At 36.2% G+C, this 18,182-nt stretch overlaps 1 protein-coding gene across 1 annotated transcript in view; it reads left to right on the top strand.

The window, feature by feature from the left end:
* Positions 1-4,408: 4,408 nt before the first annotated feature.
* Positions 4,409-18,182, top strand: part of cers5 (ceramide synthase 5) — a 56,011-nt gene continuing 42,237 nt past the window's right edge. Inside the window, exon 1 of the mRNA XM_020920000.2 lies at positions 4,409-4,735. Within this exon, the coding sequence (XP_020775659.1) occupies positions 4,563-4,735 (173 nt within the window). The 5' untranslated portion in view covers positions 4,409-4,562. The remainder of the gene's footprint in view (positions 4,736-18,182) is intronic.

Raw genomic sequence — 18,182 nt, 5'->3', positions numbered from 1 at the left:
CAAATCAATAAAATCTCCATGGAAACAAGCAAGTGGCAGGCCCTACACCCAAAAGTGACATAATGGACCTTTAAGTATACATTGGACTGCATAGAAAATAGTTTGAATAGTTCTTGCGCCCTCTGCTGGCTACAATGAGGAGTGTGAAGCAGGTTAAATAAGGCTAACAGCAGAGACTACAGATATCATAGATGATTATGAGCAAGAGATAAACATGTAAACAAAACAAAACATGTAAACAAAGTGAAACAAACCCACCTCCAGATACAGTATATTTACATGAAGGAATATTGAAATCATATTCCACTGATTTTCAACCAATTTCAAAGTATAAATATTGCCACATTTTAGCATCGCTGCATAATTTGCCACTAAACTCCTTTGCATAGTTATCGAGTCGACTGGACTATGAGATTTCTAATAATACAACCCGAGTGAAGGGGCAAATGGCAAACTATATTTAGGCACTGGACCACATACACTGCAAAAAAGTTAGTTAAAATGACTATACTGCCCTACAAAGGCAAAAAACTTTAACTCGCCAAAGTGTCAAACTGAGAACAATAACTCTTATGCCATTCTGCTGTGGTTTCTCATGTGGTTTTGGATATTATGGTTGTCATAGCCCTTTATTTTCTTGTTAAAACAATCAAATTGGCCCACGATATTTATTTACATGATAAAGGAGGTCTCAAATACCCTCAAAGTTACATTAAATTTTTGACGAAACCTGATGTTATGGTGTTCTGCCTTTGTAGAGCAGTAAAATTTAGAATAATTATCATGATTAGAGTAGATTTGAACTTATTTTGCCATTGGAGATTGAGTTAGAATTAGTTTATTGAGAAATGAGTTTTTATTATTTAAAGATGCACTACGTAACATTTCAGGTGTCGCTTGCTCGTCACCGTGAAGATGTCATTACTTTGCTCATGATGTCATTCATCGTTTCTGTCTTGCGTGTATTCAATTCGAAGTAGACATTAGAAATACATGCATTCTTGCCGTGAATCGCCTCTACACAGATCTGATCTGTGGTCTCCATGGAGATAGTGGTCCCTATACTATGGATAGATTACCTTTATGGACAAAAATATTGCCTTGAGGAATAGAGATTTCTGTCTTTGTTTGCGCAATTTTCTACTCCATTCCAAAATTAGAATAAAAAAATAACACCATCAAGTCCAAATGTAGTTTATATTCAGATTTTTAAAAAATAATTTCTAACTTTTTAGCAGTGTATCAGCCAGAGTGCACAACAGGTACGACTATCCTGCATTTTAAGATCTTTTTGTAGTTGTTGTAATACCTTTAAAAGCCACTTGGGAGTGCCATTACATCAATCACAATCGCATCCACTTTGTCAGGGTGTCTCACTTTAATACCAGCAGGCTCCTGAGCAGATAACTTATCAAGACCATTGCTGCGATAAAATACACCGTAAAACTGCATCATGCTCCTACGTAAGGCGGGGGGAATTGCACTAATGTCTTAAATGAAGAGGCGGGACATGTCTCTCACTTCCTCAATTCCTGTCCTCACTCCTCAGGGCGCAACCAAAAAGCGTCAAGTCAACTTTATTTGGATCGCAACGTGGATGCAAGTTACAAGATTGAAAAGTAAATGTCGAGTGCGCACAAGTAGAGGTGGACTTGTTGGCAGGAGAAATCTTGTGCTGCTTGATTTTCAGGTTTTTGGAGAAGTCCCCCGGGGTAGGCATATACTAAACAGTTACAATAATTGCACAACATACAAAACGAAAGTGAGGATAGAGCCAAGTATTTAGACCCCGGGCGAGTCTCTATAGGCCCTGTCAGTCAAACACATTTCATTTTTGCACTGGCTTATTTCAAAGTCACTTTCAGACAACATTACTAACCTTATCTGCCTTCTATATGCTATATAAAATCCTTTTTTTTCTTTTTCTTTTTTTTCCCCAATATTTTTATTAATTTTCAGACAAAAAAAAAAAACAAAACAGATGGACAATTGACCACATTATTAACACAGGTAAACATATAACCGAAAAAAATAATAATAATAATAATAATAATAATAATATTAACGATAACAAGCCAATTCACACACTCACACACACATACACATTCACATATTCACTAAACAATATTTGCACAATACAATTTATCAGTCGCAGGTAAGTCTGAGATTTATATTCAGTGATCATATGTACTTTAAAAAAAAAAAAAAAAAAAAAAAGGTAGAAAATAAATAAATAGAAGAAGAATAAAATATAAATTAACTGATTAAAGAATTAAATAAAGTAAAATAGGTAAATAAAAAAAATATATAATAATGATAATAATAATAATTATTATTATAAAATCAATTTTAAAGTTGCACTATGTAACTTTTCTGGTGTCTTGTCTGCCACTTGAATGTCTCCATGAAGAGTTTTTGTAGTACTTTTTATTATCCCTGTAGGGAAATTGCTCAGCTTGGAATGTTTCACGCTCTGGAGCTCAACAGTGACTGCTCAGTTCAGAAGTTCAGAAATTTTCATTCAGTTTTTCATAGACTTTTTTAAAAAACTCAAATATTAAGAGTTTACAGAGGTTAATCAGCTGTTACTGTCCATAACACAGTTGTTTTGAGTCTAAAAATCGTGCTTAAAACTCAAGATATACCGACTTATTTTAATAACTTTGCAGATTAGGAAGATTTTGAAACAGCTTTTAAATAAACTCATGACTTGTGCTCATTAATTACCACACAGCTGATTACATCTGAGCAAGCTTTCAAACTTTTAGTATTAATTTCTTTTTCGTGAAGTCTACGTGAACAATGAATTGAAAATTTACTTTTGGAACCATAAACGAGCAGGCAATGTTGAGCTTCATTGCATTAAACACAGAAACACCACTGAAATTATGCATTCAAATTGTGAGCAGGGTCGCCTCAACACAACTGTGACCCACAAACCTGACCTGGCGGTGTCACCTGCTTGTGTCCATGGAGATGAGTTTAATGTCAGGCTGTGGAACATCGGCAAAGCAATAACATCTCCAGGCCATAGAGATGAGCAGGTGACGGAGCCTCTACCAGAAAGGTTCAGTTGAAAACGTTTAAATATGACCTTTAAAATCCCAAAGTGAATTTATGTTAATGGGTTGTAATACTGCACCAAAATATGAAAAATATACAGTTACATTAAACTAGGGTGACCAGATTTTCAAAATTCAAAACTGGGACACACCCGGGTTGGGATGACTGGTATAAATAACACTGTGAAAAGAGCGTGTAACATTGTGCATTCTTGTGTCAGTCATAATCTGAAACACTTCTGTTGCTGCATTTTTTTTGCTTTATGGTCATTTACAAACACGATTTTCTGTATTTTGGCTAAACAAATGACAATTTAAGCTCCTCTTTACTGTTGGCGGAGATCAGATTAGTCAAAAACTGTGATAGTCCTGTTTAAGGCCCAATGTAGTCCTAGTTTAGTCTTAGTTTAGTCCTGGTTTAGATCAAATTGGTCACAAATAGGGACACCTGGGACATTTCTTGTATAAAACTGAGACAAATCTAGGTTGACCAGATGCCCCTATTTACCCAGGACAGTCCCAGTTTTGAGTCCTATGTCCCCTGTCTCGGCAGATTTATCCAAAATCATAAATTTGTCCCAGTTTTATACAAAAAATCTCCCAGGTGTCCTTATTTTTGACCAATCTGATCCCTGCCAACAGTAAATAGAGGCATAAATTGGCATTTCTTTAGGTAAACAACAAAAAAGCTACTTAAAAATGACAAAAACACAAAGAAAATGTAACTATACTCACATTAGAGCCACGTGCTTACATTTAATACACACAGTCCAGTGTCAAATGATTATAGCAAACATAGAGCGACCAGACTTTCAAAATTCCAAAATGCAACACACTTGGGATGGTTGGTATAAATAAAATTGTGAAAAGAACATGAAAAGATTGTAGATTCTTGTGTCAGTCATAATCTGGGGGACTTCTGACACTGCATTATTTTGCTTTATGGTCATTTGCGAACACGGTTTTCTGTATTTTGGCTAAAGAAATTACAATTTATGCTCTTTTTTTCTGTTGGCGGAGATCAGATTAGTCAGAAATTTTGATTTAGACCTGATATAGTCCTGGTTTAGTCTTAGTTTAGTCCTGGTTTAGACCGGGTGTAGATCAAATTGGTCAAAAATAGGGACACCTGGGAAATTTATTGTATGAAACTGAGACAAATCACTGTTTTTAGATAAATCTGCTGGGACAGGAGACACAGGGCTCAAAATTTGGACTGTTCCCGGTAAATAGTGATGTCTGGTCACCCTAAATTAAACATGATTTCCCTGTTGACGTGTACCTTTCCCACGTCTTATTGTGAAAAGCGGAAGTGTCGCGGTGACGCAGGACGCGCTTGACGCCGCTGCGCTAAAGTTGAGTCTTGTGGCAGTTCACATCACCGCCGCCAACACGTAGGGCAAAACGCTCTGCAAGTGTCTCCCTCCGTTACCTTTTGGGACTTAAAGACTTTCGTTGGACCTGCTTCAGACTGCTGTTACCAAAGACTTTAATCCAAAAATGGCTGCTCTTTCAGCCTGGTTCTGGAGTGAGAGGTTCTGGCTGCCGCACAACGTCACCTGGGCGGATCTGTCGGAGCAGGCGCCCGGGGTGGAGTATCCAAAGCCCGCACACTTGTTTACAGCTTTACCGCTAGCTTTGGGGCTCTTCGGCGTTAGGATACTATTTGAAAGGTGTGTATATTTACTCATCTTCAGCTTTTTTCCACTTTCTACAGCGGTTTTGACTCACTTCACAGAGAAGCATCACGATAGGTTTCCTCATCCGTAGATCTTATTCAAACTCGTCTCACGCCTTCCTACTTCCTATCCGCAAACTAGTGTGCAACTCAACGTGCTCTCTAAGTTGAGTCATTTCCACTTTTGCGTGTAAAATCGCACTTTCACATGCCCATCCTGTCCTCTCCTGCCCCATAAAACGAGCTCTCTCCGGGTACAGAAGTTGTAACTTGCCCCGGGGGGAGACAAAGTAGCGGGACATACTAGTTGGGACATACCCATCTCCTCAACCTGCACTGACAAAATATGTGGAGCATATCTTAGGTCAGTCAGAAGTCATGTTTTTTTTTACGCTTACAACACGTATTTTAAAGGTGCAGTACGTAACTGCGTGTCTCCATGGGGATGTAACTATTTTACCTGTACGTACATCTATCCATACCTGTTGAATACTGTGATAGAGAAGTTTATCTTACTGTGGAACATGCCAGACAAAGCAGTAACATCTCCATGGAAACAAGAAGGTGGCGGACCCTCTACTAAAGTTACACAGTGCATCTTTAAATTGGTATCAGAGCGTGTTATGTAGTTTGAGTTGATCCTTTTAGGGAATGTTTTTGCTTAGGGTGACCAAGCGTCTCTATTTACCTGGGACAGTCCCAATTTTGAGCCCTGTGTCCCCTATCGCGTCAAATTTCTTCAAAACCAGTGATTTGACCCAGTTTTATACAAGAAATGCCCTAGGTGTCCCTATTTTTGACCAATTTGATCTACACCAGGTCTAAACCAGAACTAAACCATGACTACATCAGGTCTAAACGACAATTTTTGACTAATCTGATCCTCGCCAACAGTAAAAAGAAGCATAAATTGTCTTTTGTTTAGCCAAAATACACAAAACCGTGTTTGCGAATGACCATAAAGCAATAAAATGCATCGTCAGAAGTCCCTCAGATTATGACTGACACAAGAATCCATAATCTTACACGCTCTTTTCACAATTTTATTCATACCAACGCGGGTGTGTTTGGAAATTTAAAAGTCTGGTCTATAAAAGGCTATAATCTTTTGACATTGGACTGTGTGTATAAAATGTATACAAAACTTCAGCTTCCTGATAAGAAAATGTTTTCATAAAATTTTTATTTGGGTCTCCACTGACCTCATCTTTTTCTCATAAAGTATCTCAATTTCACTATGCAAAAAGTAGCACGCATCATTACATTTCTTGGATTGCTGTAATGCCGTGTTCAGTTTGAGCCTGCCCAAAATCTTACACTTCCTGTCCATCCCAACAACCCACTGCACAGTGAACGTGATTTGATTTAGTCACTAATTAATTAAGCGAGCTGATAATAAAAAGCGTGCTAATGTACTGATAAACCTCAGTGTAAGTCAAGTATGCCCGTCTTATCTTGACCAACCCACAGACCGCACTGCCAACTTGATGATGTAGTTGCAGTTATTTTTAGAACTTTTTTAGGTGAGTAGATTTCCAGATAAACATCAGAAATTCTCACACGCTACAGCAGTCGACAATAGAAAGTCTCGGTTGATGAAAGATGCCCTGGTTCAAAAAGGGGGCGTGGCTGTAGTAAAACCTCTCAGAATGATTAAGTTTTAAAGAGCCCATGTCATGCTGTTCACTTCTGATCTTATATAATGTTGTTTCCTCATTATAAACATACCTGGAGTTGTGTTTTGTTTCGTTCACACATTTAACACACAAACTCTGTATATTTAGGATGAGTTTTTCCCAGTATTGTGGTAATACAGGAAGTATTCATTACAGTGATTTGGATAATTTCACCCCAGGAATTGCTCACGTCTACTGAATTAACAGTAAAAAGGTAGATGTTGACATGAAAACGACAGCTTCAAAAACATCTAAATATCGATATATCTTATTGTTTAATGTGATGATACAGTATCGATATCGTGGGTTGCTGTATCGATATATCGATATATATTTTTTGGTATATTTTACTAAATTATTTTGTTACAGAGCTACAGTTTTGTTGTTTGTTCAGAGAAAGGAAACTCATTTATGCAACACATTTTACATTTTCACTTTTTTGATGAGTAAAATGGGTGTTTTTCATATTCACTTTACACGAGAAGTGGTTTAACAAAGACTTTTAGTATCACAGCCATGATTTAACTTTTATTTTTATTGAACCGTATCGAATCGATTTGAAATATATCGTATTGAATCATATTCGAATCAAAAGCTCAATGTATCTTGATATGTATCATATCGTGGCCTATATATTGAGATATGTATTGTATCGCCAACTTCTGAATGATACTCAGCCCTATTTATGACATCACAAGGTGGAACGGAGCATTTTGAGCTTGACAGACTAACAAAACACAGCTCTGAGTATGTTTTTTGAGGAGGTAACAACATTATAACATGACTTAAAGTTCACAACAATTGTTCATTATGTAGGATGTTTAAAATGCCTGTTGTGTTATATAAACCATTGCTTTATTCAACAGTCTCTGGTATGTCTCTCACTATCTTGATGGTTGTCTGTCAGTTGGATATGTCATCATTATACTTCTAAGAAACTCAGAGCTGAGTACCTGTGGCATATACAGAATACACCATCCTTTATTATTAGTTAGTTAGTTAGGCTGCATCCCCAATGTACAAAACACTCTGTTCCACCTTGTGATGTCATTTAGAGGTTGTTTTCAAGTTAAGAGCTACATTTTACCTTATGTTTAGTAAATATAGACAATTCCAGGACTGAAATTATCCAAATGATTCTTGTGAAGGTGTATGGAGTTCAAAACAGAGGTGCACTATCTGTCTTACCACGTGACATCACAAGGTGGAACACAGTGTTTTCAATTTGAGAGAAGAGCTCAGCCTAAATATGCAGGATTTATGTGTGTAACATGTGTGAATGAAACGAAACACAACTCCAGGTATGTTTGTGATGAGGAAATTTTAAAAAAAAGCATAATACAAGGCCCTTTAAAAGCTTATAAAACCAACATTTTATTCCGGTTCACAGTTCACAAACTGTGATCATTTAACAATTTACTACAAAAAAATTACAAAATGTTTTTCTGGAATATAAAATCTTTTTTTGTATGATTATGTAAACATACTGTACAGCCATATTTTTAGCCTAATCACTCTTCTATTTCTATTTTTACGCATTAGTCTGAGAAATGCACTGAGGAGAATCTGGGGCAGCTTAGACAAAATATTGGTGCCAAATATCAGCTAAACTTTCAATATTGTACCGATACCAATGTATGAGGAAACAATTCGATATCACAGATGCCAATATTGGAGCAGATATATTGCCCTTTCCTAATTTATTTTATATAAAAATTCTTCATTGTCCTTTATTGATTGTCCATGTCCATTATAGGGTTGTCAAGATACTAAAATGTCAAACTCAATCTTGATACTAAAGAATAGACTACAGATTTTGATGACAATATTTTTCACAATATTGTAATTTTCAACACATAATATTATAATAGTATTTGTTTGTATCATATGGTCTTAAATAGGGCTGGGTATCATTAAGAAGTTGCCGATACGATACATACCTCGATACATAGGCCACGATACGATACATGTCTCGATACAGTGTGCTTTCGATTTGATACGATCTATTTCAAATCGATTCGATACGTTTCAATTAAAAATAAAGGCTAAATCATGTCTGTGATACTAAAAGTCTTTTTTAAACCACTTCTTGTACAAAATGAATATGAAACAAACATTTTAATCATCAAAACAGTGAAAATGTCAAATGTGTCGCATAAATGAGTTTCAAAGCGACAAAACTGTAGCACTGTAACATAATAATTTTGTAAATTATACCAAAAAAATGCTCTTGACGATATATCGATACAGCAGCCCATGATATCAATACTGTATCATCACATTAAACTGTATGATATATATCAATATTTCGATATTTTTGCACACCCCCAGCCTTTCACTCGTTCTATGTTTTGGTTTGTTTTCAATTTCAATACCTGCTCAAACAAGTATCCAGTTTCAATACTAGTTTTATTATCGAATTAGTATCTGATTTGAGCTACTTTTGATAAGCCAAGGCCATTATTCCCCCATGCTTTTACAATCACAGCACAGCACCATGATCAAACAGTCCTCTTCCATCTGCCATTGTAAAGCTTTGCACCATTGTTACTGTACCGGACCTGTTCAATGGTTAACCCGGGCTTTTGTTGGTCGCTGAGGTTCAGAAGGCAATAATGTGATGACGAGGCATAGCGCTCTCCCTTGGACTCGATTCAGCTCCACTCTGAAGAGGAGATGACCTGGAGGCAATACACTTTATCATACCATGTGGTGTTTGCCGTTTCATCGGTAGATATCAGGTTACAGGGCGCATACATAATACACAAGCAGAGGAGACAGTAGGTGGAAATCACAGAAGGGAACTACTACTGTGTCACAACGCAGGAAGAATGGCCCATTGAAGTGTGTATGACTTAATGATTTTTTACAATTCTCTCATTTCTACTTAATTTGGTAATACCTATAAAATAAATTATAGTTTTAAACCAATCAAGAAGCAATTCGTGAAGAAAAGTTGAAAAAATAATTACAGCTAGGGTGAATTCTGTCCAAAAGTTTGGCACAATTTACACCAAAGAAACAAATTAAGGTGTTTTCTAATCTTTTTAATTATCAAATATTAATTCCTGTGTACATTAGAGGAGTTTTGATCCAGTGTATTACATGGTAAAGTTATGGAATTTCCTAATGTGAAGTAATAATTTAAAATCAGGAAGTACAATTTTAAACCTAAAAAATTGCCAAACCGAGGAAGATATTGTAATTTCTTTAGTAAAATCTCAAATATAATTGTCTCATTTGACTAAAACACATCTGAGACAATTATATTCAAGATTTAACTAAAGAAATTACATTCTCTTTCCCAGTTTGACAATTTTTAAAGTTTCAAATGTTACTTTTAAATTTCAAGTTGTACTACTTTCATAGGCACTTTAAAGTAGAAATCCCCAGAGATGAAAATGAAAACTTTTGATTGCAGAAAATTAAAGAATCATTCACAAAATAAGTAGGAATGCACCAATACCCATACCAGTATTAAATATCAGTGCCGATTTGTACGAGTTTTCTTGTTTGGCTCCAAAATATTGGTTCTGCCGATATTCTGGTTGGGCCTGTAACTTGATGTAAAAAGACAATTTTCTGGTCATTTGCTCCAGATAGTCTCATAATGTATGAGCTTTTCTTATACAAAGTTGTTCTGTAGTTACTTGAGGGATAAATAACAGTTACAGAACACAATTTATCATTTGTTATTTTTGTTTATATGGAAAATAAAGTCTATTTTTACTCCCTGCTCTGATATTGGTTGATATTGGATTACTTAAAGCCTTCGGATGTTGTTCCCGAGGGTCCGAGGAATGCTCAGGGAGTTAGTGTGTTTGCTCAGACACATGAAAAATTAGGGGGGAAACATTGCTTAAAGCCATAGTATTGAAATCTGTCTGGGAACTGAAAAAGCTGGATCAGTCCATTCTCTAAAAATAGGTTTAAATCCTATCTTTCTTTTTTTAAACACACCTTAATATCGAACTCTGGGCTCCAAACTTTAAACATTTTATGGAAATATATTTAAATGACAATGCACGTCTTAGTTAGTAGTTAAGTTAAAAAGGCTTTGCTAATTGTTAGTATGCCAAAGATAAACAATAGATAAAGATAAACAAAACAAAAGATAAACTGTCTGAATATATAATTATACTTTCAAATAAGTGACAACAGCAATTATCTAAAACAGTGCCTCAAACTGTGTACCAATGTTGATGCGTACGCTCCTCTGTTACTTGCACAGCTCTTCAGTGTGTGGGTGTCATAATTTAGTAGAGTTTATTTTATCCACGTTTTTTTCTTTCTTTGGATAATTTCTTGTTTACAACATACTACAATAGAAATTATAGTCCACTTTTAGACCTGGTTTAGCCCAGATTAGACCTGGTTTAGACCTGGTCGTACTCAGAAAGTCACATATTTTCATGAAGTCATTGCTGACGATTATCACAATTACAAAATGTAACTTGAATCATTTGTCTTTCACTTTTTTTTATAGTGATATTACTGTTCATTGAGCCATCCCTGTCCCAAACATTATTGCAGATTGGTTGGTTATTAAAGGTACTTTGTGAAACTTTTCTGGTGGAGAGTCCATCAAATGCTCCAGGAAGACTTGTCTGCTTTGTCTGGAATGTTTCACAGCATTAAACCTTTCGATCTCCATGGAGACCAAAGCCCACCCCGCTCACCGTCAGAATATCTGTTTTTCTAGGTATTTTTGAGCAGTAAAACCACCTTGAATTGAATAAATGTAAGGTGGTACTGTGGAACCTTCCAGGCAGAGCAGTGACATATCCATAGAAACCAGCAAGTTTCTTATGGATATGTCATTACATAGTGCATCTTTAAGTTGTTGAGGAACTTTTGATCATCAGAAACTAAAAAACAAACCATCCAAAGCTGTGTAGTAAAAGTGTGCTCAGCAGAAGCAGTTGGACAGGCCAGGCTTGTGTTGAGAAATTGAAGATTTAAAGGTTTCGTTTGACTCTCGTCCGTGGTTTGTTTCATTTGTGTTCAACCACATCTTTTCATTGCTGGTGTCATGTTTCCTTCCACTAAACAAGCAACAAAACTGTTTTGCTGTAACAAAATAATTTAGTAAAATATACCAAAAAATACTCTTGGCGATATATCGATACAGCAGCCCACAATATCGATACTGTATCATCACATTAAACAATACAGTATATCAATATTTCAATATTTTTGCACACCCCTATTCTGTACCAAGCAAATTTTTCAGTATCAGCGCTGATATCTGATAAAGACTCTGACTGTACATCCCTACTCTTTAAAAATCTGTAACTATTCCAAGTACCACATAGTAAAGTCTGCATACCCCTGTTTGGGAAACACTTACGGTAAGTAAGGAAGGAAACCACCAAAAGAAGTTATTAAAGCAGGATTAAACTAATACTAATGTTAAGCTATTGTCTAAATGCAAAGTTAACCAGCGGAAGACCAAAAAAAGACACAAATTCCCAAATTAATCCAAGCAGAAAAGCAAAAGTAACTCAGCAAAGATCTGCGCACCACATATTGAGAACCCTGTTAGGTCTAGTTTGTAATGACTGCATATGTTTAAACAATGCATAACTACTTCTTGCTTGCACAGAGCAGAAGTGAATGCGTTTGTGCCTCTGGATTCGAGTAAATATTGGATGGGACATATTTGCGCGCACATGTTAGACACAATGGGCTAAACATCTCAGCTATGTTCAGAGTGTGACGCTGATACGCAGGGAAACCAATGCTCTTTGTCAAACATGCCATAATATTGTCTTTTCTGGTGGAGGGTCCGTCAAATGCTTTTCTCCATGGTTATTACTTTGTCTGGAATGTTTCACAGTATCATATTAAACCTTTCTGTCTTCTTGGAGACCAAACCAGACCAAGTTACAGGTCAGATCTGTGGAGAGGCGACCCTGCTCACAGTCAGAATGCCTGCTTTCTAGGTATTTTTGAGCTATAAAACCACCTGTAATTTAATAAATCTAAAGTAGAGCTGTTTAATGTCATACTGTGGAACATTTCAGACAGAGTAATGACATCTCCATGGACAAAAACATTTGACGGACCCTCCACCAGAAAAGTTAGAGCACATTTAAGACAAAGATTATGATGGACAAGTGGAAGTTGATTGAACTTGGTGAAAACAATACACAAGAAAAAGAAAATAAATAAATTGTTGACATAAGTTTAAGGTAGGGCTAGGAATCATAGGGTCCCTCAGGGTTCGATACGATACTCGATCCAGTAAGAACCAAATCCTTTTCAGCAACAATATTTCTTTGTTAAACCACCACTTGTGCAAAGTTATTCGTCTATTTTAATCATCAAAACAATGAATATGTCAAGTGTATCGCATAAACATGTTTCCATACACTAAATAAGTAACAAAATTATGATGCAGTCACAAAAAAATTACTAAAAGAACCAATATATACTCAAATACAGAAACCTACAATAATGATATTGTATCACTTACAGTAACAATGCAAGTTTTTAGGTCAATCAAAACCCATGTTATTGAGTAAATGCAAGATATGGATAAGTTTCATGCCATACTGGGACATTCCAGACAAAACATCTCAGGTGACGGACCCTCCAGCATAGAAGTTACAGAGTGCACCTTTAAATAGCCTACTAGCTAATATGGGCCAATTCACCTGAAAGCCTAAAGGCAAGGAAAAATGGGTCTGAGGTCCGCTAGTTTGGACATGCCTGCTTTATAATTAGACACAGACAGACCACAGCGGACATGTTTTGACCTCAAGAGCTGCTCGTACAGTATTTCTGTACTGGGGAAAGACAAATGTTACAAAACGTGGAAAAAATCTGGAACAAGCCCTTTAAAGGTGCACTTTGTAACTTTTCCAAATGCTTTTCTACCACCAAACCAAGTTACTGGTCAGGTCTGTGGAGAAGCAACCCCACTCACAGTAAGAATGCCTGTTTTTCTAGGTATTTATGAGCTATAAAACCACTTGTAATTTAATAAATGTAAGGTAGAGCTGTTTAATGTCACATTGTGGAACATTCAAAGCAGAGCAATGACATATATAGAAACTAGAGGGTGACAGTCTCTGAAAAGTTACATAGTGCACTTTTAAGATAAGAACAAGCTTAGTAGTACCGTGATGGAGGAGCCTGGAGCACCGAACAAGCTTAGATTAGATTTAAACATAATAGTTAATGATGTAATGTAAACAATACGCTGCATTTGAAGAGATAACCTTAAAGGTGCATTATGTAACTTTTTGTTTGGGGATCCATCACCTGCTTGTTTCTATGATTATGTCATTCCTCTGCCTGGAATGTTCCACAGTATGACAATAAACAGCTCTACCTTACATTTATTAGCATGCAGGTGGTTTTAAAGCTCAAAAATACCTAGAAAAACAGGCATTCTGACTGTGAGTGGGGTTGCCTCTCCACAGATCTGACCTGTTACTTGTTCTGGCTTGGTCTCCATGAAGATAGAAAGGTTTATAAAATATCATACTGTGGAACATTCCAAACAAAGCAATAACATCTCCATGAAGCATTTGACAGACCCTTCACCAGAAAAGTTGATGCACCTTAGTAAAATAAGTAAAAGTAAAGTAAGTAAAAGTAAAATTTTTGCGTCTCAAAGTTTTCTCTTCAGTCCCTTTTATATTTAGTAGTGGCGCATGTGACCACATAACTGCACCTGCCACATTGACGTACAGCAACTGAAAGTTAGAGGGCCCGTATTACACTATTTTCTGATCTATGTTATAATGTTACTTGCATATTTAGGCTGAGTTCTTCACTTATATTGAAAAAACGGTTCCACCTTTTGATGTCATGTGGTAATACAGGAAGTGCTCCACTGTGTTTTTAAACTTCATACACTTTCACTAGAATCATTTAGATAATTTCAGCCCTGGAATTTCTGATCTCAACTGAACAAAAGGTAAAATATAGCAGTTAACTTTAAAACATTACAAAGTGTAACAGAGCATTTTGAGCTTTGTAGACAGACTAATAATGTAGTATTACTCAAACATGTGTGAATGAAACACAACATAACTCCGGGTATTTTTTTAAGTAGGTAACAACATTTTTAACATGCCTTAAAGCTAACTAGAGTCATTGTTTGCGTAACATAGGACCTTCAATAATCATAATATCAATTCTTAGAAACACACAAACAAAAAGTTGAAACAAATAGCTGTCCATACTTCCCCAACCCAAGCACTTCTCCTCACTGCAGTAAAAATGAAGTCTGGAAGGTGCCATGTCAAATATTGATGTAGCATTCAGAGTAGACAGTAAAGTGTGCAGGGTTTAGCACCTGTGGAGTGCAGCGTAACCCGGGATTAAATGGTGTACAGGTTTTGTGGCAGCGGGCCTCAGACTCGATCAGATATCAGACTGGGATTAACCTGTTGCTCCGGTCAATGAGCTCAGGTACCAGCAGTGTGCGCAGACGGGAGCGAACTGACGCTATCGCTACCTGTAATACCAGTCACTCTACTGCACCAGGAATACTTCCTTTTATTAATAAGAGAAATATGATTGAATTCAAGTTATTGGAATCATGCTATCTTATTGGAATATTGCACAGTTTTACTTTTTTTGTTTTATTTTGACAAAACATAAGTGGTCAACCGGTGCTTATATCAGTATCAGTGAGAGTTGTAATTCTCAGTTTATTCTCAATAATCCTCTCTTGATTTGGAGAGTTCAAATGACAAAAGAAAAGCAGAAGAAAGATGACTGTCTTAAAAATCCAACAAATTCTATGATATTCCATATGAGAATATATATTTTGTAATTATTTTGACCAAAAGTGAACATTTTAAATCGACTTTTTGGAGCTATTCTATGTTATGTTATGTTATGTTATGTCCATTTCTAGTTATCTATAAGAATAATTTTACTAACAAAAATAACTGTACCATAGAGGTAATAGCACATATCATTAGACCATAACATCATAAACATTCGATCATAAATTAACATAAGATCATAAACAAACATCACATCATAAACAAGTCAGAGCAGCATTACTAGGGGTGTGCAAAAATATCGATATACTGTATTGTTTAATGTGATGATACAGCATCGATATTGTGGGCTGCTGTATCGATATGAGTATTTTTGGTTTATTTTATTAAATGATTTTGTTACAGTGTTACAGTGAGTTTTGTAGCTTGTTTAGGGGAAGAAAACTCTTTTTGCAACACATTTGACATTTTCACTCTTTTGATGATTAAAATTTGTTTCATATTGTTTCATTCAACGTTGCACAAGAAGGCTTTTAGTATCTGCTATTTAGTAACTGTATCGAATTGATTTAAAATATATCGCATTGAGTCAAAAGTGCTCTGTATCGAGGTATGTATCGTATCGCCAACTTCTTAATGATACTCAGCCCTAGACATTACTCTATATAAATATTCTAATTATCAGAACTCTTAAACAACAATTAAATAAACAAACAGCCATTAACGGGGTCATTATAACTTATTTACAAGCCCATCTCTGTCACAAACACAGACTTAGATAAAGGGAATGAACTGAAGCTACAGCAGTAACAGCGTTTCCATTGTAACTGCACTATGCTCCCAAGGACCTCTTAGCTGCCCAACAAATGCCTGAAGCAAGTACTAGGACAGCAGTCTTGAGTTTGAATAATCTAGTGATCTTTCCCAGATGCTATTCAAACCTTCCTTACAGTATCAGCTCCATATTTCCTGTTTGCTTAGACTCATTGGCCCACCTATAATTTGTACTTAAGCTTTTACCTTGTTGGATCTTAGAATCTTCCTCATGTCAAAAATCAAAATCTTGTAAATCCTCTTGTAACCTAATCTCAAAGAGGAGGAGTTCTTGTCTCCCTTTCGGAAATCTTCCTGCAGGGTCTGTCCAGGCTCTGTTCAGGCGGGTCTCTTCTTGTTTGTTTCTATCGCCTCGTTTCTGTTGGCAGTGAGTCTGAGGCTGACGGGAGCACAAGCCTAAGGCCTAAGTCGTGTCATGGGTTCACTTCAAAGTCCCGATAGACGTCATGATAGCATATATAGCCACATTATTATTCATTTATAACAGGCAATTATACTGTGGTGGACATTATTGTAAAGTTAAATGGCAATTTTTATAGATAGAGTGCAGTTATAGCTTATTTTTGACAGTTTTGACAGTTGCAATGTGAAATTTAAAGTAATAAGTGGGGATTTCAGACTGTATATATAGATGATATTGGTGTAAGGATATCCAAATCTCTCTGTACAATATTTTCACAATATACATCTGACGGTACAATATTTATTGCGATATTTTGTGGAGGCTAATATACTACTTTTTCCTCTTAAAATGCCTTGACAAGACTTAATTCAAATCCAAAGAACTAAGACTTAAAAGCGCTTAGAACTGTTATTTCTTCTTGTAGTCTACAATGAAATGGAGCAAAGGATCATGGTCTATGTAGTTCCCTCTGTCTTTTTTAGTTATTGCTGCACCATAACGTTTTAATTTAAGCAAAGCGACTTGTAATTCGATATATTGCGATGGTCCACGATATTATTGTTAGAACTTTGACGATATGTTATCACAATATTTCTGTTATTGTTAATAGATAGGCATAGATAACCTACTAGTCACCATGTACCAACTAGGAAGTGCACATGGGGGCACTTCCAGCTCTATTGGATCTGGTTTCAGTGCACTTTACATTGAAAAATTGTCACTCGTCTCTCTGTACTGGTCCAGTGAGCCTTGTAATTTTGGTCTTAAAATGTTCATATTAACCCGTTCTACACGATCTTGCTGTTTTCATTTTGCCATTTTTTTTCTGTAAACAAATTCCTATTCCTAATATTTAACTCCCCCCTGTAACTGTTAAAATTGTGAGCTTAATTTGACTGCAGACGAACGCTGTGGGTCACGTCACGCTCTCTTAGGCCACTTCTTTACAACAGTCTACGGTGGAATCACAATCTTTTTTGTTTCAACATTTCGCATTACATTTAGGTTGTGGGTTCAATCCTGGTCTCTTGTTATGTTTTGTCTTTGAACTTTTCCTCAGTGACTTTGTACACCATTGTTTGTTCTTGGGCCTTTAAACCGTTGTGGTTCCCACGCTAACATTACCCTTAAACATGAGACCTGCTTTATTTTGACTAGTCAGGTTTTAGTACACAGTTCAGCCATAACAGTTGGTATAATTTTGGAAATACCTACAATTACAGTTACAATGTTTATGGCTGTATTATATCAATTGTAATTTTTACCATCCAGGATCATGAAGATTTTAGACCACACCGGATTGTGAACTGTGAAGCTTAATTTAAGAAAAAAAAATCCCATGTATTTCAAAAGATGTTTCTCAGATGTCCTATCATGTCAAATGGACTCTTGTGAACTTTAAGCCATGTTAGAATGTTGTTATCTCCTCAAAAACATAACCTGGAGTTGTCTTTTATTTCATTCACACATGCCTGAGTAACCATTTATTATTATTTTGTCTTCATCTCCAAAGCTCAAAATGCTCTTTTCCACCTTGTGATGTCATGTAGTGGTAGTTTTGCCCTTTGTTTTGTGAAGTTTGGCAATTCCAGGACTGAAATTCTCCAAATGACTCCAGTGAAAGTCTATAGAGTAAAAAAAATAAACAGTGGAGCACTTCCTGTATTACCCCATGACATCACAAGGTGGAACAGAGTGTCTTCTGTCTGAGAGAAGAACTCATCTTAAATATGCAGGGTTTGTGTGTTAAACATGTGTGACTGAAATAAAAATACAACTCCA

This window comes from Boleophthalmus pectinirostris, unplaced genomic scaffold (assembly GCF_026225935.1).
Source record: "Boleophthalmus pectinirostris isolate CB_2022bp ecotype Guang Dong unplaced genomic scaffold, ASM2622593v1 HiC_scaffold_3, whole genome shotgun sequence".
In the NCBI taxonomy this organism is placed as follows: Eukaryota; Metazoa; Chordata; class Actinopteri; order Gobiiformes; family Gobiidae; genus Boleophthalmus; species Boleophthalmus pectinirostris.
The sequence above is the reverse complement of the archived record's forward strand: the minus strand, read 5'-3'. Positions and strand labels throughout refer to the sequence as shown.